At 47.4% G+C, this 27,655-nt stretch overlaps 1 protein-coding gene across 6 annotated transcripts; it reads right to left on the minus strand.

Moving 5' to 3' along the window:
- LOC118597388 (uncharacterized protein C8orf76 homolog) lies at positions 1-27,655 on the minus strand. 6 transcript variants are annotated; one of them, XM_036208932.1, is made up of 7 exons: positions 27,424-27,655; positions 25,344-25,439; positions 23,994-24,137; positions 19,602-20,059; positions 15,435-15,567; positions 1,583-1,665; positions 513-576 (listed from the first exon to the last, which is right to left on the minus strand). In XM_036208932.1, the coding sequence occupies exons 1-6, from the start codon at positions 27,538-27,540 to the stop codon at positions 1,603-1,605; spliced, it is 1,011 nt and encodes a 336-aa protein (XP_036064825.1). In that variant the 5' UTR covers positions 27,541-27,655; the 3' UTR covers positions 513-576; positions 1,583-1,602. The 6 variants fall into 6 exon arrangements, with proteins under 6 accessions (XP_036064822.1, XP_036064826.1, XP_036064825.1 ...); XM_036208930.1 differs by lacking the exon at positions 1,583-1,665 and adding an exon at positions 4,814-4,922 and having other exon boundaries at positions 516-576; XM_036208931.1 differs by lacking the exon at positions 513-576 and adding an exon at positions 4,814-4,922 and having other exon boundaries at positions 1,637-1,665.

Raw genomic sequence — 27,655 nt, forward strand, 5'->3', positions numbered from 1 at the left:
GTGAGGTAACCCAGACCCAGAAAGACAAACACAGTATGTACTCACTTATAGCTGGATATTGGATGTTAAGTAAACGATAATCATGCTATAATTAACAGACTCAGAAGCTAAGTAACAAGGAGGGCTCTAAGAGATCTGCTTGGGAGGAGATATAGGACAGCTTTTGTGGGTGGACTGGGGGCAGGTGGGATAGGAACAGGGGGGTCAGGTTGGAGGGGAATGGACTGAGAGAGTCCTGGGAGGGACTGGAATTGGAAGGCATTGGGGGGGTGCAATGTGGAAACCTAGTGAAGAAGGAACTCCCAGGATTCCATGAGGGTGACCCTAGCGGGGACTCCTAGTCATGGAGGATTTGGATCCTCGGAAACCAGGCAAGGCTTCCGGGGGTGGGACTGGGACACGAACCCACCACAAACAAAACCTAACCTACAATCTATCCCACCTGCAAGGTGTGCTGAGGCAATGGAGGCTCAGAACGCGTGGGAGTGGCCAACCAATAACGGATCTGATTTGAGGTCCACACCATGAGAAGAACTCATACCCAACACTGCCTGGATGACTGGACAGCCTAGAGACCTATGACAGAAAAAAATGAACAAGATGATTCCTAATTATATTCTGCTATACTCATAGATTGGTGACTAGCCCAGTCGTCTATAATCCCAGGACTAGAGAAGCTGAGGCAGAGGAGCCGTTTACCAGCCGGTGCCAGTATAGGCCTTACAGCAAGACACTGTCTAAGTAAACCAAAGCAAAACAAAACGTTCGTTCCACCAGCATTCAAAGGGCTACTCCTGGCAGCATCCCTCCAGCACACAGCAGTCCTGAAGCTGAAGGAAGGACCCAGGGCTGCTCTGGATATCCATGTGTATCATCTCTTCCTAGTCTGGGGCAGGGACACCTGCCAAGGGGCATGGCCTAGAGTATCATTCTGGGGGTCCTCACTGTAACAGTAACACAGAGACACATGGGGAAGCCATCTCCTTCCTGAATGTTCTATTCCACCCTCTGGCAGCACTAAGAAAGGAGCAATGGGTAGTCCGCAGGTTGGGCCTGGGAGGTCAGGCTTGACTGCCACTCCAGAGGGCCTGCTGCAGGTGTTCAGTCTCCAGGAGACAGAAATGTGTTCCTGTTGGTATGTCGGCACCAAGATCCTGGAGCTGCCATGTGTGTGTTCCCTGAGCTTTCTTAGTCTGAGGGAGACAGGGCTGGACTTGAGGAAACACAGGCACTGAAGTGTAAAAATGAGAAGCCAGCCCCAGGCTAGGCGGGAAGACCCTGAGAGACAGTGGGCACAGCCCTGGGAAAGAGTCTGGCTGTATTCTAAGTTTGGAGAGAAACTTCTAGACACTGACAAATTGTACAATTCTCTAGGGCTTTGGGGCCCTTTGGGTAGCTGGACTGTACCCCCACTCTCCTCATATGTGAACACTCATGTATGGGCCTGGAAAACATGCATTCCTTGAAGTTCAAAGACTACTTAACATTTGGAAGGTAAACTACATTTGACATCTATATTAATTGCTCTTCTTATTTCGGTGACAAAATGTGTCACAAAAACAACTTAGAAGAAAGGACTTACTCTGATTCACAGTTTGAAAGTCAAGTCCATCCTAAGGGGGACAGCTTGATAGTGGGAGCATGAGGCAGCTGGCTACATGGCATCTGCAGTTAAGCAGAGAGAGATGAATGCTGGTGCTTAGCTCCCTGTCTCCTTTTTACTCAGTCTGAGACCCCCCTAAGCCACAGGATGGGGCTGCCTGTAGGCAGAGTTTCTTGTTGGGATGGTTAGCGGCTCTGTACCTCCAGCTGCTTCCAAATAACCACTCAGAGATTTATTATTAATTATAAATGCTCAGCCGATAGCTCAGGCTTATTACTAACTAGCTCTTACAACTTAAATTAACCCATTTCTATTAATCTATGTGCTGCCCCAAGGCTCGTGGCTTTTACCTCTCCTGCATGTCCTATTTCCTTTCCATCTGGCTGGCAACTCCTCTGACTCTGTCCTCCTTCCCAACATTCTCTCTGGCCAAAATTATCCTGCCTAGCTATCGGCCAATCAGCTTTTTATTAACAATGAGAGCAATACGTATTTACAGTGTACAAAGATTGTTCCATAGCAGCCGCCTACATTCAATGTGGGGTTACCTCAGTTAAATCTCATTGGAAACATGGGCAGGCATGCCCAGGGTTTGTTTCCAAGGTTCGGGTTGACAATCAAGATTCATGAGTACAGCATTACATCACAAAGACACTTGCTCAACTACGTTCATAGCGGCTTCACTCATAATAGCCAGAAACTGGAAACAACCTAGAAGTCCCTCAACCAAAAGGACATCCCTAAACTAGCCTTGCCCCTGTCCAAAGCCTCCCATAGCCACTGCCCCAGACTAAGGTCAGTCTTAGCTGGGTGTTGACAATTTACAGTTTGGAGCTGGCCTAACTGTCTGACATCTCATCATCCACCCTTTGCTCTGCTATTCCAGCTGGCCATCCTTCATTTTCCCCAGACCTCTGCTCTTCCCATACCTCCATCTGAGGCTTCAGATGCAGCCATCTCTCATTGTCCACCAAGCCTGATGCATACTTTCCCCTCTTCAAAATCCAACTCAGACCTACTCCTTCCAGAACCTTCTCTGAAAGCTGCAGCCCTCCTCTGTACTCCTGCAATGTCCAGACCCCTCTACCTCTCCTCCACGCTTTCTGATGGTCTACTCATCTGGCTACCTATGACTTCCTTAAAAACAGGTTTTAGCCAGGCGGTGGTGGCACAGGCCTTTAATCCCAGCACTCAGGAGGCACAGCCAGGCGGATCTCTGTGAGTTCGAGCCAGCCTGGGCTATAGAGTGAGTTCCAGGACAGGCACCAAAACTACACAGAGAAACCTTGTCTCGAAAAACAAAAACAAAAAACAAAAGAAAAGAAAAAGAAGAAGAAGAAGGAGAAGGAGAAATGAGAAATATGAAAAAAAAAAAGGTATTGCCTCTTCTCTTTGACACCTCCTACAATGCTTAGTCAAGATTTCATCACCAAACGAATGAGTGAAGGGATATCACTTAGAACATCAATGGCTTTCTGGGATGAAAGACACCATTCTAAAACCTAGAGAACAAGATCCAGGTGGGCCCTCAGAGAATGCCTGAGTTGGAAGTAACAGAAGCCAGCACAGGCAGTCTTAATCTTGGGTGGGATTAGTTCACACCTTCTCTTTTTCTTGCGGCTTAAAGAAGGACCACAATGGTAGTAACCTAATAGGAGTGGATCACCTCCCCACTCTACAGTGCAGAAAACTGACTTTCAGACTGGGCTAAAAACCACCGGATGGGGCTGGAGAGATGGCTCAGAGGTTAAGAGCACCGACTGCTCTTCCAGAGGTCCTGAGTTCAATTCCCAGCACCCACATGGTGGCTCACAACCATCTGTAATGAGATCTTGCACCCTCTTCTGTATACGTAATAGATAAATCTTAAAAAACAACAACAACAACAACAACAACAAAAAAAAAAAACTATGGGATCAACAAAACTTTGTTCCTGAAACTTCTAGGAATGAACCCATTTTTTGGTGTTTTTTCTAGTTTCTCCAAATTACAGGAAGTTCTTGGCTGGTAACCTCTTACCCCATCTTGGAAGGTAGAAATACAGCATCTCTCTGGCTTCAGCACAGTCCATGTGCCTCCATCTTCCAGTCTTAAAGACACTGGTGATTTCCTTGGGTCTGCCTGGATCCTCCCAGATAAACTTCCCAACTTTGGCTGACTAGCAGCCCACCCTCCCCTTTGCCACATGACCTAATGTATTTGTAGGTCCTGGGTATCAGAACATGGATATCACGGGTGGGGGGTGGGGGACATTCTTCTCCCTGCTGCTCCTCAGAGTTTCCATGGAGGCATGAGAAAGGCCCTGGAGTCCAGAGAGTTCCCTGTGCTTTGGGGAGGGGGGGCATCATCTGTGTTTTCTCTCTGCAGACCTACTCTTCTTGTTTTCTGCTTTGAAGAGCACAGTGCCTGCTCCCATCCTTTGAGCCAGCTTGGTTCAGAAGAATATTTTGTTTCCAAATCCTCAGTCAAGAATCTGGCCCAGATTGAGTCAGACAACTCTCTCTGACTCCTCTAATAGTTTGAGTCTCTGGACCAGATGCCAGCGCTTCAGGAGAGGCCAGCTCTCCCGGAAGGAGGAGAGGCAGCTCCAATATTGGAAGATGAAGCAACCCAGTACCAAGGAGGAAGAAAGAATAAAGGAAATACATGAGTGTCTTCTACCCATCCCATCCCTCCAATTCACCTATGCCCCCTCCAACCTGGGCCCCCAGCTCCTGCAAAAGTCTCCAAGTGACCGACCACAATATGGGACGATGGAACTGAGGTGCCATTCACTGGACTGTCTGTTGGCTCACTCAGGACATTCCTATTAGCTTTACTGGGTCCAAAACTCTAAACCTAGGTCTGATTTAGCCAGAAGACAGAATCAGGAAGGGAGAGAGCAGCTACATTCGGACAAGGCTGCCCCTGATTTGATGAGTGTGCAGCCCCACAGCGGCGGAGTTTTGTGAGGTTTTGTGTCCTTTTTTCCTTTGTTGGTTTGCTTGCTTCCATCAACCCCTGATGCCCCCCAAAATTGCTGGGGGTAAAAAGAAACCTTTCATAGATTAAATTTTTGGAGGAGGCTCCCATTTAAAGCCATCTTTCTGGAAATACGGTTTCCCCAAAGCGAAGCACAGCTTTTATAAAATGTCATACTGCACAGATGTTGGAAACATCTTTGACACTGGTGGCCTGACTCTGCAGGGGCTGGATTCAATCCCACCGTACCTCAGGTGGCCTTTTCCAGAGACTGGCACTCTCGGAAGGCGGCAGTAGGGAAGCTGGGCTCCACCATGAAGGGCAAACAAAAGAGATGGTCCCGGTGCTTCTGCTCTGCCTAGGAGTAATTCCAAGTGCATTATTAATTCTAGCTCCCACAGCCACTGGGCAAAGCACAGGGCACTGTAACATTTGACCCGGAACCTGACAAATGTAGGCTTCAGGTGAGCTTTAGGAAGGAAACAAGGGTTGTGTAGAGGATCACAGGGGAGAATGTTCCCAGTAGAGACAACTGGATGGGCAGAGAGCTAGGGATGGGTGGGGGGTCTTAGAGAGCCCAGGGAAGTGAACAAGAGCCAGAGCTAGTACCAAGAGGAGAGAGTGAGCTGGGCAGCAAGGGGGCCAGGAGGCCACCCTGTAGACTTGACAACCTTCCTGACATCTTAAAGAATGACCTTGGTCAGATCCTAGCTCCAGTTTGAAGCTTGTAGATGTGTAAGAATGTAAAAGATAGAAGACATTTACCAGCTCAAAAAAAAAAAACAGTGTCAGGGAGGTCGGCCCTTGGGGTCAGAACAGGACACATCCAGACACCAAAAATCTTAGCACAAAGGAGACTTATTACCCAGGATGGGGTAGGGATGGGGTGTCAGAGGAGGCTCCAAAAGCAGACAGCAAGCAGCAGCAGTGAATAGGTGTTTGTTTGTTATAGGAGTGAGTTTTTAAGGAGAAAAAGGGGGAGTCTGTGCTGAGGTGAGTTGGTAAATCATGATTGGACATGATAGCCAAATAATGAATTTTATTTTTTTTTTTAAGATGTATTTTTGTTTATGTGCATTGGTGTCTCGTCTGCATGTATGTGTCTGTGTGAGGATGTCAGATTCTCTGGAACTGGAGTTACAAACAGTTGTGAGCTGACACGTGGGTGCTGGGAATTGAACCCAGGTCCTCTGGAAGAGCAGCCAGGGCTCTTAACCGATGAGCCATCTCTCCAGCCCCAAATAATGAATTTTGATTGTTGGCCCCTGGTGTTGTGTCTCAAGAATGAGTCAGTGGCCAAGTAAGGAAATGGACCTTGGGGACTGGCTCTAGAAAGGTAACCTAATGATTCTCAGCAAGAGGGAGAGGAGTAAAAGGCAAAACCTGTGGGCAACATGTCCAGGGTGCTCGGGCCTGCTGTCCTTAAACCAGTACAGAGTCCTGTTTAGGAGAGAGGACTGAAGTGAGGACCTCTAAGAGTGTAAGGGTCTATGACAGCTAATCTTCATTGTCAGTGTGACAGGATTTGGAATCACCTAGGCTCCCGGGTGTGTCCGAGGGAGCTGGCTTTTCAGGAGTTTGACTGACGAGGGAAACTCGTGGTAACCGTTCTGCACCATCACGCGGGCAGAGGTCCTAGACAATAGGAATGGGACAGGGAGCTGGGCACACGCATCCATCTCTCTGCTTCCTGACTGTAGATCCAAGACGAGCAGTCACCTCACACGCCAGCCCCAGGCCTTCCCTGCCATGATGGACTGTGTTCTCCAACTCAGAGCCCACATGAACCTTCCCCTCTTTAAAGGTTTATGGTCAGGTATTTGGTTCCAAGAGAGAAGTAACCAATTCAATGTCCTGCCCAAGCTGGAGAGCAGACACTAACACCTATTGCAGCCATGCAATCACGTCGAGTGATTCACTCATGGGCAAGAGGGTGGAGTTGTGTGAACAGACAGAGGCAGAGTCATCACCCAACTCATTACCTTCCCCGTCTGTGCTGGAAATGACCGGAGTCACTGGGTGATGAAACCCAGCTACCCTGGCCTCCTGATGCCTCTCCCACCCTCAGTGACAGCTGAGGCTTTGGAGCTAGATGAGCCTGGTCCTCACTGGTCACCCACTGCCAGGAAGATGAGGTGGTAAGCTATGCCAAGATGTCATGGAAACCAGCAGGCCACCAGGTGTAGGTGGGAAGTCTGGGAGGGAACCAGAGAACTGAGAGCATGAAGTATAGGTGAAGCTGACCGGGGTTGGGGTGGGGCTGGAGCCCAGGGCTGGAGGAGGACAGGAAGCCTTTCCAGGAAATCTAGGCCCACAGGGCAAAAGGGTTCGGCTACAGAAAGAGACACAGACAGGTACCGGGATTGCCTTAGCCGTGCATCAGATCTAAGGCATGTTAGCTTTTATGCAAGCCCAAAATTTCAGCCATTCTTAAAAGTGAATTTTTAGTAAAATTCCCAGGCTCATCCAGGCTTCTCTGGGGATAGAAGTGTAAACTAGGCAGTCCTCGGCTTTACAGAATGTTGATTCTGTCACAGGAAACAGCCATGAAAATAATGAAGAGTAAGGGAGGCCAAAAAAGAGGGGGTCCTAGCATCATCTGGGGGTCAGGAAATCTTCTAGGAAACCAAATCTGTGACTTGGCTACCTGTTGAAGACAGAGAGGGTCCTTCAGAAAGCTAAAAGAATTGTGGACAAGAAAGCCCACAGCTGGACTATGAGGGGCATGGCAGGCCATATCAGTGTATGTCCCTGAGGGTGATCCACCGCTAGCCCACAAACTCCAGCCCATGTCTCCCCAGAATCATTCAGTGAGTGACACAGGATATGACCTCAATTAATGGAGGGCTGAACGGGCGCTCCATTGTTAACGGTTTCTATAACCGCAACGCCTGTTAATTGTACAGTCTTTTGTTTCCCATTTGAGAAACTAACCTTGCACTTGCTGGTTAAGCTGACCAATTCAGAGTCATCAGACTGAGCACAATCAGCCCCTTGTCTGTCTGGGGAAGGGCCTAAGGAAAGTGGAGCCAACAAGGATGGTGGGGGGGAAACCCAAGGATGAGGATGGCACCTGGGGGCTGGAATCATCTCTCTCTCCACTGGAAGTCTGAATAAAGACCACCTGGGGTGAGGGTTACTTTATCACTTCCACTAGAAAAGAGCAACTCAATCCTGGATTGTTCCTTAAGTAAGAAAATGGCCCAGGCCCGGCAGTGGCAGCGCACACCTGTAATCCCAGCACTCGGGAGGCAGAGGCAGGTGGATCTCTGTGAGTTCGAGGCCAGCCTGGTCTACAGAGCTGCTAGTCCAGGACAGGCTCCAAAGCTACAGAGAAACTCTGTCTCGAAAAACCAAAAAAAAAAAAAAAAAAAAGAAAGAAAAAAAGAAAATGGCCCTTTGTAAATGCTGACAATTGTAGGCACCGTGGTACATGTGGCTAAAGGATAGACAGACATCTGGGCTACTCACGCATCCTAGCAATCTGGACTCCCCAGCCCAGGGTTCTCCTGCAGGGCACGTCGGTTATGTGAATTACAGTAAGGCACATTCACAGTGTGACAGGAAGCATTCTTGTGTGCCCACGTGTACAGCCAGCCTCCTTAGGACCTGGAGGCAAAAGGAGCTGACGTAACTATACCCAGGTTCATCCTGCTTGCTGGCCCTGAGTGATGGAATCTGGTCTCTGACTCAGGAATCCTGTTTCTGGCAGCATCCAGGAAGCTAGCAAGTAGGATAAAACCTGACCCTTTGTAGCTCCTGACACACCCTGTTTATTCTCACGGTTCAGTATTCTTGGCCATTTCTAATGGAGGCACCTGAGCTATAGATTCCTGCAATATAGTAATGGACTCGAAACACTCAAGAGCCTTTTGCTAGGGCTTGAATATGAACTATCCTCACAGTCATTGTTGAGGTCAACACAAGGAGGCAGTAGAAACTTTAGGTGGTGGGTCTTAGCTGGGGGACATAGGTCCCTGTGGGCGTGTCCTTGAGGGCTGTATTGTTCTAGTCCCTTCTCTGTCTCCCTCTGCTTCCTGGCCACTGTGACTGAGCCTTGTCCTGACTGTGATGGACAGAAATGTCTGCAACCATCAGTCACAATCAACCCTCACAAAAGCTAGCTCAGCCCTTTATCGTTTTCCCCAGAGCTACCTGCTAAGTTGGCAGAGACCTACAAGACAGTACGTGAGGGCCTCAAAAACACAAAAATAAATAACAAAACTGAAAACAGATGAAATTACCTGGGAGAGAAGGTTTTATAAACAGTATAAGGAACCCTCTTTATTTCAGTTTTCCATGATTACACAGACCTTGCCTAAAGTAAACAAGGATAACACAGCTCAAGATATTTGAGTCTCGACATGCTTTCCTAAGTTGTGATCTGTATCTCCACGTGGAACTGATTTTCCAAGGAACGGAAACGGTCTTTGATCTTTCTGAACCACCTGTCTTCAAATTCTTGGGAGGATGCGATCACCAAGGCAGTCAGGGCTGCCGGGCCAACACACTTCACCTCTGAATGCACTTCATCTTGGACTTTCTCGGGGACAATGTCTTCCCCCATAGCCTGTAGCAGGAGAGGAGAGGGGAAGACTAGCCCAGTTAGAGGCAGCAGGCACAGAAGGAGGGTTATTTACCAGCTGTAAAGAACGCTGGGGAGCACTCCGCTCCCCTGAGAAGGCCTGTCCGAAGCTATTACCACACACGCCGACTGCACGGTTCCCACTCTCACTCCCCCACTAAAGGAACCCCTAAGTCCTACGGTGGCAGCTGTGCCCCCTGGGCTCCTGGGGACACTGAGTCAACCTTGCTAAGTCAGACTGTTCTGTTACAGTGCACCTGTGGGCCAGAGGCTGGGGCTGAAAGGGTAGGGTAGAGCCTAGGGTATGATGTGGGATACAGATCTGTCTCCTCCATGTTCCCCCAAAGAAGTCAAAGGCAGCAAAGAATCAAGCAACAAGTCGCTATGTCCACCTCTCACTGACTTGGAGACTCCAACCCTCCACAGCCAAGGCTCTCTAGGGCCTTAGCACATCCCTATTAAAGGAACAATACTGCTCCCTCCTGGTCACAACCAAACTGCAGGGACACAACCCTGGATTCTGGACAACTCAAAATTAGATTCTAGAAAGCCCTTCTGTAACCTCACTAAGTGATCCTTTGGTAATGACAGTGAGCAAAATGGAGTTCTAACAAGGCTCATACTCTCCAGCATGAGAACGTACACAACCATGCAGCAGGGATGCTGTGCAGGGAACTGGAGACACTAACCTAAGGCCCCGCCAACCTTGAGACCTCATGTGTCCACGGAAACCAGAAGTGCAACCAAAGAATGGTCCTTCAGAAACCACATGTTTGTGTGTGTGCACATGTGTGGCATATGCTTGTGAGTGCACATGTGTGGTGTATGCTTGTGTGTGAACATGTGTGGGGGCATACGTACCCTTGCTTGTGCACGACAAATCCAAAGAAGAATTCCAATGTCACTCTTGGCCTTACTCTTTGAGATGGCCTAACTTAATCTTAACCTGGCTGTTCTGGCTATGCTGGGAGCCAGCTCACAGTCCACCCTCTCTGTCCCCCAGCGCCAGGGTTACAGCATTTGTAACCATACCTGGCTTATGTGGGGATTGGAACTCAGGTCCTTCTGCTTACTGCATACAAGCTCCTCTCTACCAAGCCACCTCTCTAGCCTCAAACAACACATTTTTTGAGGTAATTGTCAATAATTTATTAATAAATTGTTTATTTATTAAACATTACTAATTCATCCATTCTGAGTTTTTTAAATTATTTCAATATCTCTGAAATCATGAACTGATACATCACATTGTAAATGGCATGATCTTTCTCTTTCAGTGGCTTATCATAATGATGTGTCTCACAAGTGACTTCTTGGATTCAATGGAAATCAGTTTTTATTTATTTAGAGACAGAGTCTCTCTATGTCATCCTGGCTGGCCTCAAACTCATTATGTAGACCAGACTGCTCTAGAATTCACAGAGATCTACCTGTCTCTGCACTCACATGCTAGGATTAAAGGAATGTGAAACCAGGCCTAGTCTCCCCCCCCCCCCACCCTCGGAGCTGAGGACCAAACCCAGGGCCTTGCACTTGCTAGGCAAGCACCCTACCACTGAGCTAAATCCCCAACCCCCAGGCCTAGTCTTAAAATCAATATTTTAACTGGGTGTGGTGGCACACACTTTTAATCTCAGCACTCGGGAGGCAGAGGCAGGTGGATCTTTGTGAGTTTGAGGCCAACCTAGTCTACAGAGTGAGTTCCAGGATAGCTGGGTCTACATAGAGAAACCCTGTCTCAGAAAACCAAAAACAAGGAAACAAAACAAAACAAAAAGCCCAAATCAGTATTTTAAACTATGGGACAAAACACCACAAGTCATTATCTTACAAATAAGCTGAGGTGTCAAATTTGAGGCCAGACAGGGCAAACCAGTGAGAGAAGGTAGCTGAGGAGATGTTAGTTAGTGAAACCCTTGCCTTGTGAGCATGCAGAAAATATATCCTATGTTAATTTTCATCTTTGGAATAATTAAAGGATAATGACTAAAATGGTACTAATGTGACTTTCATACCTCTTTGTACTGGACAGTTTGTGTCAACTTGATACAAGATAAAGACATCTGAGAGGAGGGAACCTCAATTAAGAACAGGCCTCTATAAGACTGGCAAGTCTGTAGGGATTGTCTTAATTAGTGATCATAGGGGAAGGCCCAGCCTATTGTGGTGGTTCCCTCCCTGGGCTGGTGGTTCCCTCCCTGGGCTGGTGGTTCTGGGTTCTAGAAGAGCAGGATGAGCAAGCCAGTAAGCAGCACCCCTCCATGGCCTCTACATCAGCTCCTGCCTCCAGGTTCCCACCCTGTTTAAGTTCCTGTCCTGACTTCCTTCAGTGAGAACAGTGATATGGAAGTGTAAGCCAAATAAACCCTTTCCTCTCCAACATGCTTTGGTTATGGTGTTTCATCACAGCAATCGTCACCCTAACGAAAGACATTCTCTAAATCCTGCTTTGCAATCTCTGGAGGCATCACAATCCCTGACCTCAAACTCCACCACAGAGCTATAGTACTGGCATAAAAACCAACATGTGGACCAATGGAATCGAATTGAAGACCCTGACATTAATCCACACACCTATGAATACCTGATTTTTGACAAAGAAGCCAAAAATGTACAATGGAAAAGAGAAAGCATCTTAGCCAAATGGTGCTGGCATAACTGAATGTCAACATGTAGAAGGCTGCAAATAGATCCATATCTGTCACCGTGCACAAAACTCAAGTCCAAGTGGATCAAAGACCTCAACATAAATCCAGTTACTCTGAACCTGATAGAAGAGAAGTAGAAAGTACTCTTGAATGCATTGGCACCGGGGACCACTTCCTAAATATAACACCAGTAGCACAGACACTGAGATCAACAATTAAATAATGGGACCTGTTGAAACTGAGAAGCTTTTGTAGGGCAAAGGACATGGTCAATAAGGCAAAGCGACAGCCTACAGAATGAGAAAAGACCTCACCAACCCCACATCTGACAAAGGGCTGATCTCTAAAATATATAAAGAATTCAAGAAAACTAGACATCAAAATATTGAACAATCCAATTAAAAAATGGGCTTACAGCTCTAAACAGAGAATTCTCAACAGAAGAATCTCAAATGGCCAAAAGACATTTAAGGAACTGCTCAACATCCTTAGTCATCAGGGAAAAGCAAATCAAAACAACTCTGAGATACTACCTTACACCCGTTAGAATGGCTATGATCAAAAATACTGATGACAGTTTATGTTGGAGAGGATGTAGAGCAAGGGGAACACTCCTACACTGTTGGTGGGAGTGCAAACTTGTACAACCACTTTGGAAATATATGGCGACTTCTCAGAAAATCGGGACTCAATCTACCTCTAGATCCAATGATCTTGGGCACATACCAAAGGAATGCTCAATCATACCACAAGGACACATGCTCAACTATGTTCATAACAGCACTATTTGTAATAGTCAGAACCTGGAAACAACCTAGATGCCCCTCAACCAAAGAATGGATAAAGAAAATGTGGCACATATACACAATGGAGTACTACTCAGAAGTAAAAAACAATGACATTGGCTGAAAGATATTTAAGGAATTGCTCAACATCCCTAATTATCCGGGAAATGTAAATCAAAACAACTCTTAGATACCACCTTACACCTGTCAGAATGGCTAAGATCAAAAACACAGAAGACAGCTTATGCTGGAGAGGATGTGGAACAAGGCGAACTCTCCTCCACTGCTGGTGGGAATGCAAGCTTGTACAGCCACTTTGGAAATCAATATGGAGCTTCCATAGAAAATTGGGAATCAATCTTCCCCAAGACCCAGCTGAAGCACTCTTGGGCATATACCCAAGGAATGCTCAATCATACCACAAGGGCATTTGCTCAGCTATGTTCATATCAGCATTGTTTGTAATAGCCAGAACCTGGAAACAACCTAGATGCCCTTCAACTGAAGAATGGATAAAGAAAATATGGTACATATACACAATGGAGTACTACTCAGCAGAGAAAAACAATGACATCATGAGGTTTGCAGGCAAATGGATGGATCTAGAAAAAAATCATCCTGAGTGAGGTAACCCAGACTCAGAAGGACAAACATGGTATGTACTCACTCATAGGAGGATACTATATGTAAAACAAAGATGACTAGACTGCTACACAACTCCAGGGAGGCTATCTAGAAAACAGGACCCCAGGAAAGACACAGGGATCACCCAATGACAGAGAAATGGATGAGATCTACATGAACAACCTGGACGACAGTGGGAGTAATGAAGGGCAAGGTTTGAGGGAAAGAAAGCTTAGGGGAGCAGGAGATCCCAGCTGGATCAAGAACAGAAAGGGAGAACAAGGAATAACAGACCATGATAAATGAAGACCACATGAGAACAGGAATAGGCAAAGTGCTCAAGAGGTCCCCAGAAATCCACAATGATACATCCTCTGTAGACTGCAGGCAATGGTCGAGAGAAAGCCTGATCTGACCTAGTCTGGTGAGCAGATGGCCAAACACCCTAACAGTCGTGCTGGAACTCTCATCCAATAACTGATGGAAGTGGATGCAGAGATCCTCAGCCAGGCCCCAGGTGGAGCTCCAGGTGTCCAATTGTTGAGAAAGAGGAGGGACTGTAAGAGCGTGAATTGTTGAGACCAAGATTGGAAAAAGCACAGGGACAAATAGCCAATTGAATGGAAGCGCATGAATTATGAACCAAAGGCTGTGGAGCCCCCAGCTGGATCAGGCCCTCTGGATAAGTGAGACAATTGAATAGCTTGATCTGTCTGGGAGGCATCCAGGCTGTGGAACCATGACCTGTCCTTAGTGCGTGAGCTGGCTGTTTGGAACCCTGGGCTTACAAAGGGACACATGTTCAACCTGGAAGGAGGGGACTGGACCTGCCTGTACTGAATCCACCAGGTTTAAATGAATCCCCAGGGGAGTCTTGGCCCTGAAGGAGATGGGAATGGAGGGGAGGGGATGGGAGTAAGGTGGGAATGGGGGCGGGAGGGAGGAGGACAGGGGAACCCATGGCTGATGTGTAAAATTAAAACACAAATATACTAATAATAAAAAAAAGAAAAAGAAAAACAATGACATCATGAAATTGGAGGCAAATGGATGGAACCAGAAAATATCATCCTGAGTGAGTTAACCCAGACCCAGAAAGACAAACATGGTATGTACTCACTCACAAGTGACAAGTGGATACCAGATGTAAAGCAAAGGATAACCAGACTGCAACCCACAGCTCTAGGGAGACTAGCTAGCAAGAAGAACCCTAGGAGGGACACATGGATCACCCAGTGAAGGAGAAATGGATGAGATCTACATGAGCAAACTAGGGGTGAGGGGGGTAATGGAGGGCAAGGGATGGGGGATGAGAACATAGGGGAATGGGAGGTTTGAGCTGGAACAGGGACAGAGTGGGAAAGCAAGGAAAGAGATACCATGATAAATGAAGACATCATGGGAATAGGGAGATAGAGGGTGCTAGGGAAGTTTCCAGGAATCCACAAGGATGGCCCCACCTTAGACTACTGGCATAGTCAAGAGGGTGCCTGAACTGGCCTACTCTGGTGATCAGATTGGTGAATACCCTAACAGTCATCATGGAGCCCTCATCCAGTCACTGATGGAAGCAGATGCAGAGATCCACAGCCAGGCACCAGACCAAGTTCCAGAGAAGGGAGTCTATGAGCAAGGGACATCGAGATCATGATGGAAAAATGCAGAGACAGCCAGCCAAACTAGTGGAAATGCATGAACTGTGGACCAATAGCTGTGGAACCCCATGGTACTGGACTAGGCCCTCTGGATAGGCAAGACAGTTGTTTAGCTTGAACTGTTTAGGGATTCTCAGGCAGCGGGATCAGGACCTGTTCCTGGTACATGAACTGCATAAGACTGCTGCACAGGTACAGACACTTGTCTATTAGTTCAGCACCACGGGTGACTCAGTAGCATAGAGATTGCCTAGCACATACAAGGTCCTGGGTTCAATCTCCAAAAAACTCACCGGTCAGTTAATTCCACATTCAAACAGCTAACAAGGGCATGTTACTTGGGATCCTCAAGTGGGCAGGCGCTAAGGAGAGCTGATGAGAACAAGGAAGAGGAACACAGCAGGAGATCTGATGATGGAGGAGATCTGAGGACTGGGGTGACCCAAAGGCACACAATGAAGGGGGACAGAAGTCCTTCAGGATGAGATGAGCTCTGGCCGGGCTTTGGTATGGAGCAGCACAAGTCAGCAGGATGCCTGGCTCTGCATAAACCTGAGGGATATGGATACCCACCTCTTCCATCAACAGCACAGCACCTTCAGGGAAGCTGAGCTCCTTCACTCTCTCTGCAACTTCCTGCTGAGTCCTCAAGTTCCTCTCCAAAGCAAATGAGGTCTGCTGAGACTGGGTGAGCTGAAGCAAAAGCCTGAAAAACCAGAGTCTCAGCATGAGAGGCCCCACCACAGGGCAGCAGAGAACACAAGCTCCCACAGAGCCAGGCCCTCAGCAGCTGGGAGTCAGGCCAGCCTCACCAGGACATCACCTACAGCTTCTGCCTGAATAAGCTGCCTCCCTTCACATCTTCTAAAAGAAAGGACCAGGACTCAAGGGGCTGAGGGTAGCATAGGTTACAGGGAGTCTTTGTCTCAAATCAATGAGGCAGGCAGGCAGGCAGTTGGAAGCAAAAACAATTCACTGAGAGAAGCTTTCAGTCAGCCCCAGCCTCAGGGTGTCCTGGGTCTGTTCCTGGGATGCCGGCATCTGCTGACTCCACAGAGACTGGACCCCAAGGACTACTTAGCTTTGCTGGCGCACATGAGTACCAAAACGGGGGCCAGACCTCTGACGACCACTTCACAACTGCCTTACTATGAATGTCCCCAGTGATCCTAACCTGGTCTCTTGAGTCATTCACCCCATCTTCGGAGCCCAACTCCCCTTCCCTAATGAGGAGCTCGGGCTGGATGTCCCACAGGCACCTGGCTTTCCGTACATCAAGCTGACATCATCCTTTCTCGGACCCTGATCTGCCCTTCGCATCCTCTTGCATGCTCCATCTCAGCAAACAGCACCCAGGGCACTCCCCAGAGTCTTTCTCCTCACTCCCATGCCGCCCATGCACTCTGCTGGTCACCAAGTCCCGTCTCTTCTGTAATGACACTGACACTGTTTTCTACTTCTATTACTACTGCACTATTCAGGTCAGGTCCTATCACTGGTGACCACTGCCTGTCCACTTCTGTCCAAAGTTCCAAATGGCCTCTCCTAGTCACCCCCCACACCCTCACCCCAACCCTGACACACACACACACACACACACACACACACACACACACACACACACAGCTCTGATCACACTCCAATTCAAGCCTATGAATACTCTCTGGGCCTTCAAGGAAAGGACCAGTTCTGTACGGCACCTAAGCCGGGTGGCAGCTCATGGCTACAGTCCTAGAACTGGAAAGGCTGAAGATCATGGCGGCATACAAAGTTCCAGGCAAACCTTGGCTACACAGTGAGCACTGCCTCAAAGTCAATCAACAAGCAAAAAGGGTAAAGTCTTAAGCTAATAAAAAACCCAAACACAATGAAAGTGCTCAACAGCTCAGCATTTTCCAATAGCTAGCATTCCCAGCTGCTTGCTGCAGCCCTTGTATGGCAGTGGGCACGTTAGACAACTTTAACTCCACACCCTCAAGCAGCAGGCATTTCCCCATCCCTCCATCTGTCCGATGAGGAGTCTAGAGTCCGGAGTTTGTGGAATCTGTGCAAGGCCAACAGCTGGCCAGCAAACCGTCCAGGCTCACATGGTCGACCAGGCATTTACTAAAGTTCTGATGGTCTGACTCTAATACCAGCCTCTTTCTTCCCTTGCCCTGGCATTGCGGTTTCCAGCCCTCCTTGAGCTTCTCCACATTGCTGTACTAGCTACGAGCAGTAGTCTGAATGATACTATAGGCTCACAGACTGGTATTATTTGAAAGGATTAGGACATGTGGCCTTGTTGGAGTAGATGTGGCTTTATTGGAGGAAGTGTGTCACTAGGGGTGGGCTCTGAGGTTTCAGAAACCTAAGCCAGGCCCAGTGTCTCTTCCTCCTGCCTGCCCAAGATGTAGAACTCTCAGCCACCTCTCCAGCACCATGTCTGCCTGTGTGCTACCATGCTTCTTGCCATGATGATAATGGACTAAACCTCTGAACCTGTAAGCCACCCCAGTTAAATGTTTTCCTTATAAGGGCTGCCATGGTCATGGTGTTTCTTCACAGCAATAGAAACCCTAAGACGTCTCCAGATCATGTAACTGATCTCTATGCCTTCCAGCTGAGCTTTCTTTCTCTCTCTCACCAAACACAGGAACACACCTTCCTCACCTGAGGAACAGTACATGGATGAGCAAGACAACACAAAGAACTATGGACTGCATAGACACAGGGCTTTGGGGCTATAAACTGACCCCAATATGCAGCCCAGAAAATCATGAGGAATAATAGGAAAGAATTTGTACAGAGCACCCAGTACTTGGTGGCTAGCTGCTAAGCACTCCTCTTGAGGAATATTCAGAGGAGCACAGGCCTGGAGAAGCCTGGTTCTTCCCTCTGGCTGATCTCCATGGTATTCTGCTCACACCAGGACATTCCCTTAGCAGCTGTGTACCAGTCACTGGCTACATGTATGTTTCCCTCAACATGGTGACTGTTGCAAGGAAAGAGCCTCTTGGTTTGGTTTTGTTCTGTTCTGCTTTTTTTTTCCTTCTAACCATCTTTATGGTCCTCCACCGAGCAAGTGCTTGGCACACGTGCTTCGGAATGAAAGTGACCCAGTCACTGGGCGTGGTGGCACACGCCTTTGATTCCAGCCCTTAGGCGGCAAAGACAAGTGCATCTCTATGAATTTGAGGCCAGCCTGGTCTACCCATGAGTTCCAGGCCAGCCACGGCCACATAGTGAGTGAGAACCTATGCACAAAACCAACCAACCAACCCAACATAAAAAAGTGATGCGGTCAATGATAATCTGGCATCCACTAATTTCTTTTTAATTCTTAGTTAAATTTCAATAGGTTCTCCAGAATTAAAAACAGAACCTCCGTTCCCACAGTTTGTTTCTTCACTGACAAATCTCAGAACTGGTCAAAGGCATTCCTCCTTCCCCCTGCCCTCAAATCCATATATTTTAAGGTTCCAAAGTGCTTGGAGTCCCCAGAAGCCAGCACGGGAGGATCTGTGGTATGAACTAAGCACTAAGCACTATGTACTGTGCACCAAGCACTGGGTGCTCATTAGTAGCACTGAGTACAAGAGCAGGCTTTCTTCAGATTTCTGCCAGAATTTCTGTAGAAATGGCTCTTTTCCTTTTACATGTTTAATATTTAAATATTTAATTTAAAATACATTTTAATTGCTCATCACAGACTTTTTGTTCGTTTGTTTCCAATCATAACACTCTATCTTGAGTAATAACAAGAGCTGTTTTTTTAATTTGCCTTTTTTTTTTTCCAAACAGGGTAATGACCATTGGGCAGTTTCTGCCTCCTGTCTGCACCATCTCCCCAAACTCCCGAGGTGGGCATTTGCTGTTTTCACTGAACTGACTCCTATAGATGGCCTTACATCCTCCTCACGTCACATGGGACTGTGGGTTTCTGATCTACAGGTGTAAGGGAATGTTTCTTCAGTGAATGCCGCCTGAGTTCCTCAGAGGCCCGACCCGTCCTCCCTCACACCCCCAACTTTGTCTTGTTCATTTGAGTCAGATTCTCACTACATAGTTCAGGCTGGCTTTGAACTCATGATCCTCCTGGCTCAGGCTCCCAAGTGCTGGAATTCCAGGCCTATAGCAATAGCATTATGAAATGTTTAACATTTATTTGTGTCCCATTGTGGTTTATATTCATTTCCCAGACGGCTGGGCTTTCTTGTACTAACAGACATCAGGAACCATCTTGAACCATCTTAGTCCCTGTGAATACAGCAGTGGTAACCACGGGTGCACAAGTATCTTTGGGGCATATTAGCTCAGAGTGCTTCAGGTATACATCACAGCTGGGTCATATGGTACTTTTATTTTTGGCTTTTCTTTGGGGGTGGATTTTTTGTTTGTTTGTTTGAGGCAGGGTCTCTCTACATAGCTCTGACTGTCCTGAAACTCTCTACATAGACCAGGCTGACCTCAGATTCACAGAGATCCACCTGCTTCTGTTTCCCAAGTGCTGGGATTAAAGGCGTGCATACCAGGCCCCAGCTTGGCTTCATTTACTTTATTTCTGGAACCCTACACTTTTATCTAAGTGGCTGTACTAGTCTATATTCCCACCAGCCTTGTATGGGATTCCTCATTCCCTGCAGACCATGGATGCTCACTTTAAAAATTAACTTAAAGAAACAAATCTTTCCTCCTTAAAACAAAGAAGCAGCCTTTCTCCGAGCTCACCCTGGGTGCTGACATACCCTCTCGGCTTACCTGGCGCGAACCAGAGAGGCACAAGCCTTCATCCGAGCCTCCGGCCCTGCGGCTTCTCTCCATTCTGCCAGACAGTTCTGCATCTTCTTTGGAGCCTTCTCAGCCTTCTGGATGTTACAACCACTTGCCTCCGGAGAAAGCACTGCACTCTCAGGCAAGGTTGCTGGGAAATACAAAAGGTGGCTTGTTCCAGAGTGCACATCTGAGGAACTGATAACTTGGTTACTTGAGGTGACACTCGTCTGTCCCCGAGATGATGTACACAATGCCGGTAGGTCTGGCCCTGGACTCAGGTATGCCTCTGCCAATTTCCACCAGCTCCAAGGGTTCAGAGGATGAAGGGAAATCAGTTTTTGCAAGCACAGAATTGTCTTCTCCAAGCTCTGAAAACTTGAAAAAATAGCCAAGTAGAGGTAGAGCACTGTGGTTAGATGGTCTGTGTTGGTTGCTTTATTTTCCTGAGGAGAAGGAACAAAAAAAATCTTAACTACAAAATGTTTTCATATAAAAATGGAAGCACCTAAAAGCCCAAGTTGTGTATGTTATTAAACCAGAAGTATTTTGAAGTGCTATATGGATCAAGTGAACTTAATACTTCCACAGCTTTCGTGTTTCAAACCATAACCTAGGGCCAGTGAAAGCTGTGGCTGGCTGGAGCATGTGCACATGTATACACACACACACACACACACACACACACACACACACACACACACACACAAATATGAAACCATAAACCTAGAAAATGATCCAGCAAATGGTCCCTAGCAACTCCTAGACACCTTTCTTAGGGTTTCTATTGCTGTGAAGAGACACCACGACCACAGCAACTCTTATAAAGGAAAACATTTCATTGGGGCTGGATTACAGTTCAGAGGCTGAGTTCATTATCATCATGGTGGGTGCCTTGGTGGCGTGCAGGCAGACATGGTGCTGGAGAAGGAGCTCAGAGTTCTACATCTTGATCCATAGTCATACTGAGCATAGCTTGAGCATAGGAGACCTCAGAGCCTGCCCCCACAGTGACACACTTCCTCCAACAAGGCCACACCTCCTAATAGTGCCACTCCCTCTGGGGGCCATTTTCTTTCAAACCACCACAACACCCCAATGTCATAATGCAGCAGCTCATGTATAAGTGGCCTGACAAAATTCAACACCAAAAATATAAATACCATGGATTGTTCAACCTTACCACAGTCCTGTTATGGTCATCTGGTGTCATGCTGGCAAGGGGTGATGCCCAGTCTCAGCTAACAACCTGATGGTCTGAGAAGCACCCAGGAGAGCATCTAAGGGCAGTTCTAAAACATACTAGTTAAATGGGGTAGACCCCATAAGCTGGCTTCCTAGGCGGAATAACAGAGAGCCTGCCAGTGCCTCTGTCCCACATCACCCTGCTGCCAGGAGAGGCTGCTGTCTCAATTACACCCTCCATCATGTCACACCACCTCACTGCACCCCAGAAACACAAGCCCAGTGACCCCGGAGTGTGGACTCTGAAGCCATGAGCACATCTCTCCCCGAGTCCTGTCTGTCACAGTGGTGAGGTCTGTGTGCATTTTCCTATTAGGTACTGACATAATGGTTTCTTTTTAATATTTCAGAGTTTTTAAACCCCGAGGTAATTTCCTTGATGATTTGCAGGAATCCCATCTGCATCTTTGATTTGGCTTGGATTCTTACCCAGAACAAGCCTGAAGCTCTCAGCTTGGTACTGCACCCAAATGCCTTCCCTCCTGTCCCTGGCCACAGGAGGTTGCTCTGTTTCCTTCTGATCAGAAAACCCTTTTGAAGTCTCCTTAAGAGCCATCATCTCTCACCTAACCTGCCATATGGCAGATGCCCTGTGGGTTAAAGAAAAGGGTCCACTTTTTCCAAATTAGTCTGCAGAGAGCAGATGGCAGAGTGAAATTATCTTCAACCTGATGTGAAATCTAAGGGAAGCCCAGCCTGTCCAGGTCAAACGCCTGCACAGAACAAAACCCAGTATCAAACAGAGGCCAAACTACCCAGTATGCAGCCTACAGGAACCAGTAAACCACCCAGTATGCAGCATACAGGAACCAGTAAACCACTCAGTATGCAGCCTACAGGAACCAGTAAACCACCCCGTATGCAGCCTATAGGAACCAGTAAACCACTCAGTATGCAGCATACAAGAACCAGTAAACCACTCAGTATGCAGCATACAAAAACCAGTAAACCACTCAGTATGCAGCCTACAGAAACCAGTAAACCACCCAGTATGTAGCCTACAGGAACCAGTAAACCACCCAGTATGCAGCCTACAGGAACCAGTAAACCACCCAGTATGTAGCATACAGGAACCAGTAAACCACCCAGTATGCAGCATACAGGAACCAGTAAACCACCCAGTATGCAGCCTACAGGTACCAGTAAACCACCCAGTATGCAGCCTGAAGTGAAAGCCTGCTGAGTTCTTGGAGCATTCCTATGCCGAGAGGGAAAACAGGAAACAGATGCTCATAACTTATTTGGTGAAACCGTACCTACCCAAGCACTGGGCACGTCTTGCTTTAACTGTTTCTATTGCTTACGGCAATAATAAGAGCCCTGGGTTCGATTCTGAGTTGTAGTACACAGACATGGCACAGTGCTCTGCCTACCACAGATGTCACCTAACTGCTGAACAATGAATCCTCTAAAGCCAGGCTGTGCCTTTCTGAGCTGGCTCAGTGTGTAAAGGTGATTGCTGCCAAGCCTGAGGACCTGGGTTCAATCCTGGAAACCACACGGCGGAAGGAGACTAACTCCCACCAACTGTCTTCTGACCTCCACACAGGCTACGGCGTAGGAATCCCCAGCACCTCTAAGCAAACAGACAACATGTAGAAACAGCATTTTAATTATGCCTTTTCTTTCTGATAAGAACATGTCTGGGTTATCTAGCAAATGCTCCACTTCTTCTGCTACTATCTATAATGCATTCTATTACTCAAAAACACGTGGCCACTGGGAAAGCAGGTATATGTCAGTGTGAAGTAGGTGCTACACACAGACGGTGATCCTGCCCCGACTCCGGCTTTAAAAAAAAAAACAAAAAACAGGATATATATATATATATATATATATATATATATATATATATATATATATATATATACACATACATACATACATACACTAGACTGACTGGTCTTGAACTTGTGATGCTCTTACCACAGCCTCCCAAGTGCTGGAATTACAGGCATGCACCAGTATGCTGGGTTCTAGACTATGGTCCTGATAATATGATTAATAAGGTAAGTTTACTGGTGTGGTAGTTTGAATGTAATTGGCCTCCATAATCCCAAAGGGAGTGGCACTATCAGGAAATGTGGCCTTGTTGGAGGAAGTGTGTCACTGCGTAGGCAGGCTTTGAAGTCTCTTTTGCTCAAGCTTTGCTCAGTGTGACACTCAGACTACCTCCTGTTGCCTGCAAAATGTAGGATTCTCAGCTACTTCTCCAGCATCATGTCTGCCTGCACACTGCCATGCTCTCAGCCATGATGATACAGGACTGACCCTCTGAACTATGAGTGAACCACCCAATTAAATGTTTTCCTTTACAAGAGTTGCCATGGTCAGGGGTTGGGGATTTAGCTTAGTGGCAGAGTGCTCACCTAGCAAGCGCAAGGCCCTGGGTTCAATCCTCAGCTCCAAAAAAAAAAAAAAAAAAAGAGTTGCCATGGTCATGGTCTCTCTTCACAGCAATAGAACCCCTAACTAAGACGACTGGTATACTAAATTAATAAAGTAGGGTTTGATGGCATGGTTGGTATGCCCCTCTTTGGACATTAAATTCCATTTAAATGTGTTTCAGGGATTTTCCCAGGGCTGCAATAAGAAAAAACAACGGGACTAGAGGTGATCGGTGGTTAAGGGCACTCATTGCTCTTGCAGAGGACCCAGGTTTGGGTGCCAGCACCCACACTGGGTAGCTCACAACCAGCTGTACTCCAGCCCCAGGGGGATCCAATGTCTCTAGGCTCCTGGGCACCTGCACGCCATGTCCATACCCACACTTCAACCCCAACACATATATACACACACAATTAAAATTTAAAATGTATCTTCGAAAAATCCAAAAAAATAAAAAAAAAATCCCTCAAAATCCTACCAACTCTGAGTATATATTCCTCATAAAAATAAAACTTCTGAAAATATGATTTCTAAGCAATAATTCTCATCATAGCACAGGGAAAAGATTCCAAGGAAATAATCACATCTGTTGCACCGAGCTTCAGCTCAATGATCACACCGCTGATAGTTTCCCTCCATAATCCCAGCCCACCAATCCTGCTTCCACTGGAGGTTTGTCTTTCAGGGAGTGAACGACTCTGACGTCCTTGGCACAGGAGAGTTTGAGAACATGATGGAGCCACTCACCAAGTCTGCTGCAATCTCCAGTGCCTCCTCGTGTCTCCCCAGGTGAGCCAGACACCGGGCCTGGCCTTCTTGGACGTCCCTTTTCATGGCAACATTGGTAGACGGCAGCTGTTCGGCGATCCTGGAGTACTCCCACAGGGCTTTCTGACAATTAGTAAAGGAAGGAGGGAAGGCATAAGGAGGATGGAGAAAGGATCCAGTGTAGAGAGGGCCGTTTCCCACGCAGAAAGGAGTATTACTATTATTTTTTTAAGATTTATTTATTTATTTATTATGTACACAGAAGAAGGTGCCAGATCTCATTACAGATGGTTGTGAGCCACCATGTGGGTGCTAGGAATTGAACTCAGGACCTCTGGAAGAACAGTCAGTGCTCTTAACCTCTGAGCCATCTCTCCAGCCCGAAAGGAGTATTATAACTGATCTCTCCAGCCGGGCGGTGGTGGCGCACGCCTGTAATCCCAGCACTCAGGAGGCAGAGGCAGGTGAATCTCTGTGAGTTCAAGGCCAGCCTGGTCTACAGAGCTAGTCCAGGACAGGCTCCAAAGCTACAGAGAAACCCTGTCTCGAAAAACCAAAAAAAATTAAAATAAAATAAAAAAATAACTGATCTCTCCAAAGACCTAAGGGAGACATAAGTGCTTCAAACAGTACTATTAATGTTTTTCTAAAAGGTGGAGACAGATGGCTGCAGGTCATAATGTCTACAACTATGGTAAATATCACAGCATTAGAGACAGAACATTCTAGACGCAAACAGAACAGGCTTTGAGTCCCGGATTTATAGGGACGTGTGTGTGTGTGTGTGTGTGTGTGTGTGTGTGTCTTTTGAGACATATATAACTCCAGCTGGCCTGGAATTTGCTATGTAGATTAATTAGGCTGGACTTGAACTCACAGGGATCCACCTGCCTCTGCCTCCACCTCCCAAGCATTGTAATTGAAGGCATATGCCACGAGGTCCAGCTATAGACCTTATTAACATTTGCACAAAGATGAGATGGGAACATATATGCAATCTGGCACCTGATTGTTCATTCTTCCCTTTTCTTGCATATTTTGGGGAATCTGTCCCTGTGGCATGCTGGAGTCACGGGTGAGTCGAGAGAGCCTAGGGAAACAGACCACAAGGACTCCCAAAATTGTCTTTGGTTGGAATTATGAAAAAACAGAACGTAATATGGACCCTAAAGAAAAGACGGGGCCTTAGGATTCTAAGATTATCTACAGGCTAACTCCATCTCCACAAAGCACACTCCTAACTCGGCACACACTGCTCTTTACACGTGCTATTTTGCTAAGACAAGAGCCCACTTCTAGTACCGTGGTCTGTCACGGGCTGACTCCCACCTCGTATTCCTGTCGTCGGTAGGCCAGGTCCCCTCTGAATTTCTTGAGAGTGAGAACTTCAGTATCCTCACTACTTTCTGTCTCTCCATAAAACCACTAGAAATCAAGAAGACAGCATTTATGAGCAAGAGTGAGGCCATGCTTTCCCACATCGCCATCAACAGCAGGTTCCCATAATACAACCATATAACCTCCAAGGACACGCTTCTTCAGGATGAGACTCAAGCAGAAACAGTAGACAAAGAATGGCTACATTTTCGGTGTTTTTTTGTTAACAGGGTCTCATTATGCCCCACCAAGTGCTGAGATTACAGACATAACCCACACAGACCAAATGCTATGTATGTGCAGTATATGTGTGTGTACAGGTGTGTGTATGCCTGTGCCTGTGTGGTGTAAGGATCAGCTGTCTTTCTCTATCAGTCCCCATCTTTTTTCAAGACAGGGTCTCTCACTGACCCTGGAGCTTCCCGATTGGCTAGCCGCAGGGTGCTCCTGTCTCCACTTCCCAGTGCCGGTTGACATGCCCAGTTTTTTATAAGGGCGATCAGGTCCGCATGCTTGAGCCACCTCCCCCCGCTACCAATGACAATCTTAATGGTGGCCTGATTTTTTAAATCATTTTTTCAATATATTATATGTGTGAGGTCACACCCAAGCCACTGTGAACATGTGGAAGTCCCAGCACGCTTTGCTGGAGTCTGTTCTCTCCTTCTACTGTGTAGGTTCTGGTGACAGAACTCAGGTCATCAAGAGGTGACTTCACCTGCTGAGTCATCTCACTAATGGCCCAGGTTCGTATTAAAATGATCACAAATACAGAGTCAGTGAGATGGCTCAGTGGGTAAAAGTACTTGTCACCAAGTCCAAGACCACGGACCCATGTGGTAGAGGAAAACAACCAAAACCAGCTGTCTGTCCTGACTGCCACACAGTGCCATACCTCGATCTCTCTCTCTCTCACACACACACACACACATACACACACACACATAAATGAATGTGGTTAAAAACAAATTCTTTAATGACCACTAGTATAAACGCATCAATAACATATTTGTAAAAATAAAAATAAAAAAAAGCACACATTTTCAACCACGTCCTGTGCGGCACCAAGGACTCTTTTAAAGCAGTTATCTGTTTTCTTTTAGGGCACTGGGGTGAAAGGGATCGACAATCCTTCGCACACACAGGAAGCTGTGGTTACTACGGCAACGGTGCTACTGTGAAAATGTCACAGAGGCACACAGGGAATCGGAGCAAAGGAAATTACAACTGAAAGGCGGGTTCTGGGCATCCCAGACAGACTCAGAGGAGAACTGAAGACATGTCTCTAACAACACTTCCCTCTTCTGATTTAAACCCCCGGATACAAAGTGAGATTGAGATTTAACTCCCGACGAAAGGACACAAAACAGGATGAAAAGCATTCTGTATGTCCAAAGAAGCATCGCCTACTCCCTTTTACAATAAAACCTGCTGAGGCCAAAGAAAGTCTGTCTCTAAATCCTGTTGACTCGAATGTAGTTAGCACATTCTGATGGCTTGGCTGTATTTCTAAAATACTTCACTCTGTATCACAAGTTTGCTAAATCAGTTTCTCTCCTCCTGAGCCACCTCGGTAGGGAAAACTTGGTTCTAGTCTTCGAACACCACGTCACTCAAGGCTAGATATCGGAGCCACAGTTAGCTTCTCCACTTTACAGCTATGTAGTCACACTGTTTTTAACTAGCCATTCCCCCACTTCTGAATAACAGTAGCATATAAACCTCCACCCAGTTTTCATTATCCTATGAGAAAACGATGAAACAAAACTGGCTTGAAATTATTGTATTCTCCAGACTGTCAGGGGACCTGCGCTCTTGACCACGCGGGCGGGCCGGGGGCGGGGCGGTGTTGTGTGGCTCTAGCCCCGGCCAGCCTGCGGGAGCTGCGGGAGGGTGGGGACAGACGGCCGGAGGTTCCGACCGAGGCGGCCGTGCTTACGAGCCCCGACTCCAGGGCTGCGGGGCAGTGGCGGTGGCTGGCCTCGCCGCAGGCAGGCTCCGGTGCGGAGCGGCAGGAAGCCAGCCGTCTCACCTGTGGCTCGCACAGCTTGGCGCCGTAGGGCGCGGGCGGCTCGGGCCGCCGCTCCGGCCTCTGCTCGAACACCGAGTCCTCAAATTCGCCGCCGAGCACCCAGCACCCGGCCTCCATCGCGCAGGCCTCGAAACGAGGTAACACTCGGAGCGGCTCCCAGCGCCCCGCATCCGAAACGCCCGCGGCTGCAGCCAGGCACCGAGAGGAGGTCGTGCCTAGAGCGGCGCCGGCG

The sequence above is a fragment of the Onychomys torridus genome, chromosome 16 (genome assembly GCF_903995425.1).
Source record: "Onychomys torridus chromosome 16, mOncTor1.1, whole genome shotgun sequence".
NCBI classification, from domain to species: domain Eukaryota; kingdom Metazoa; phylum Chordata; class Mammalia; order Rodentia; family Cricetidae; genus Onychomys; species Onychomys torridus.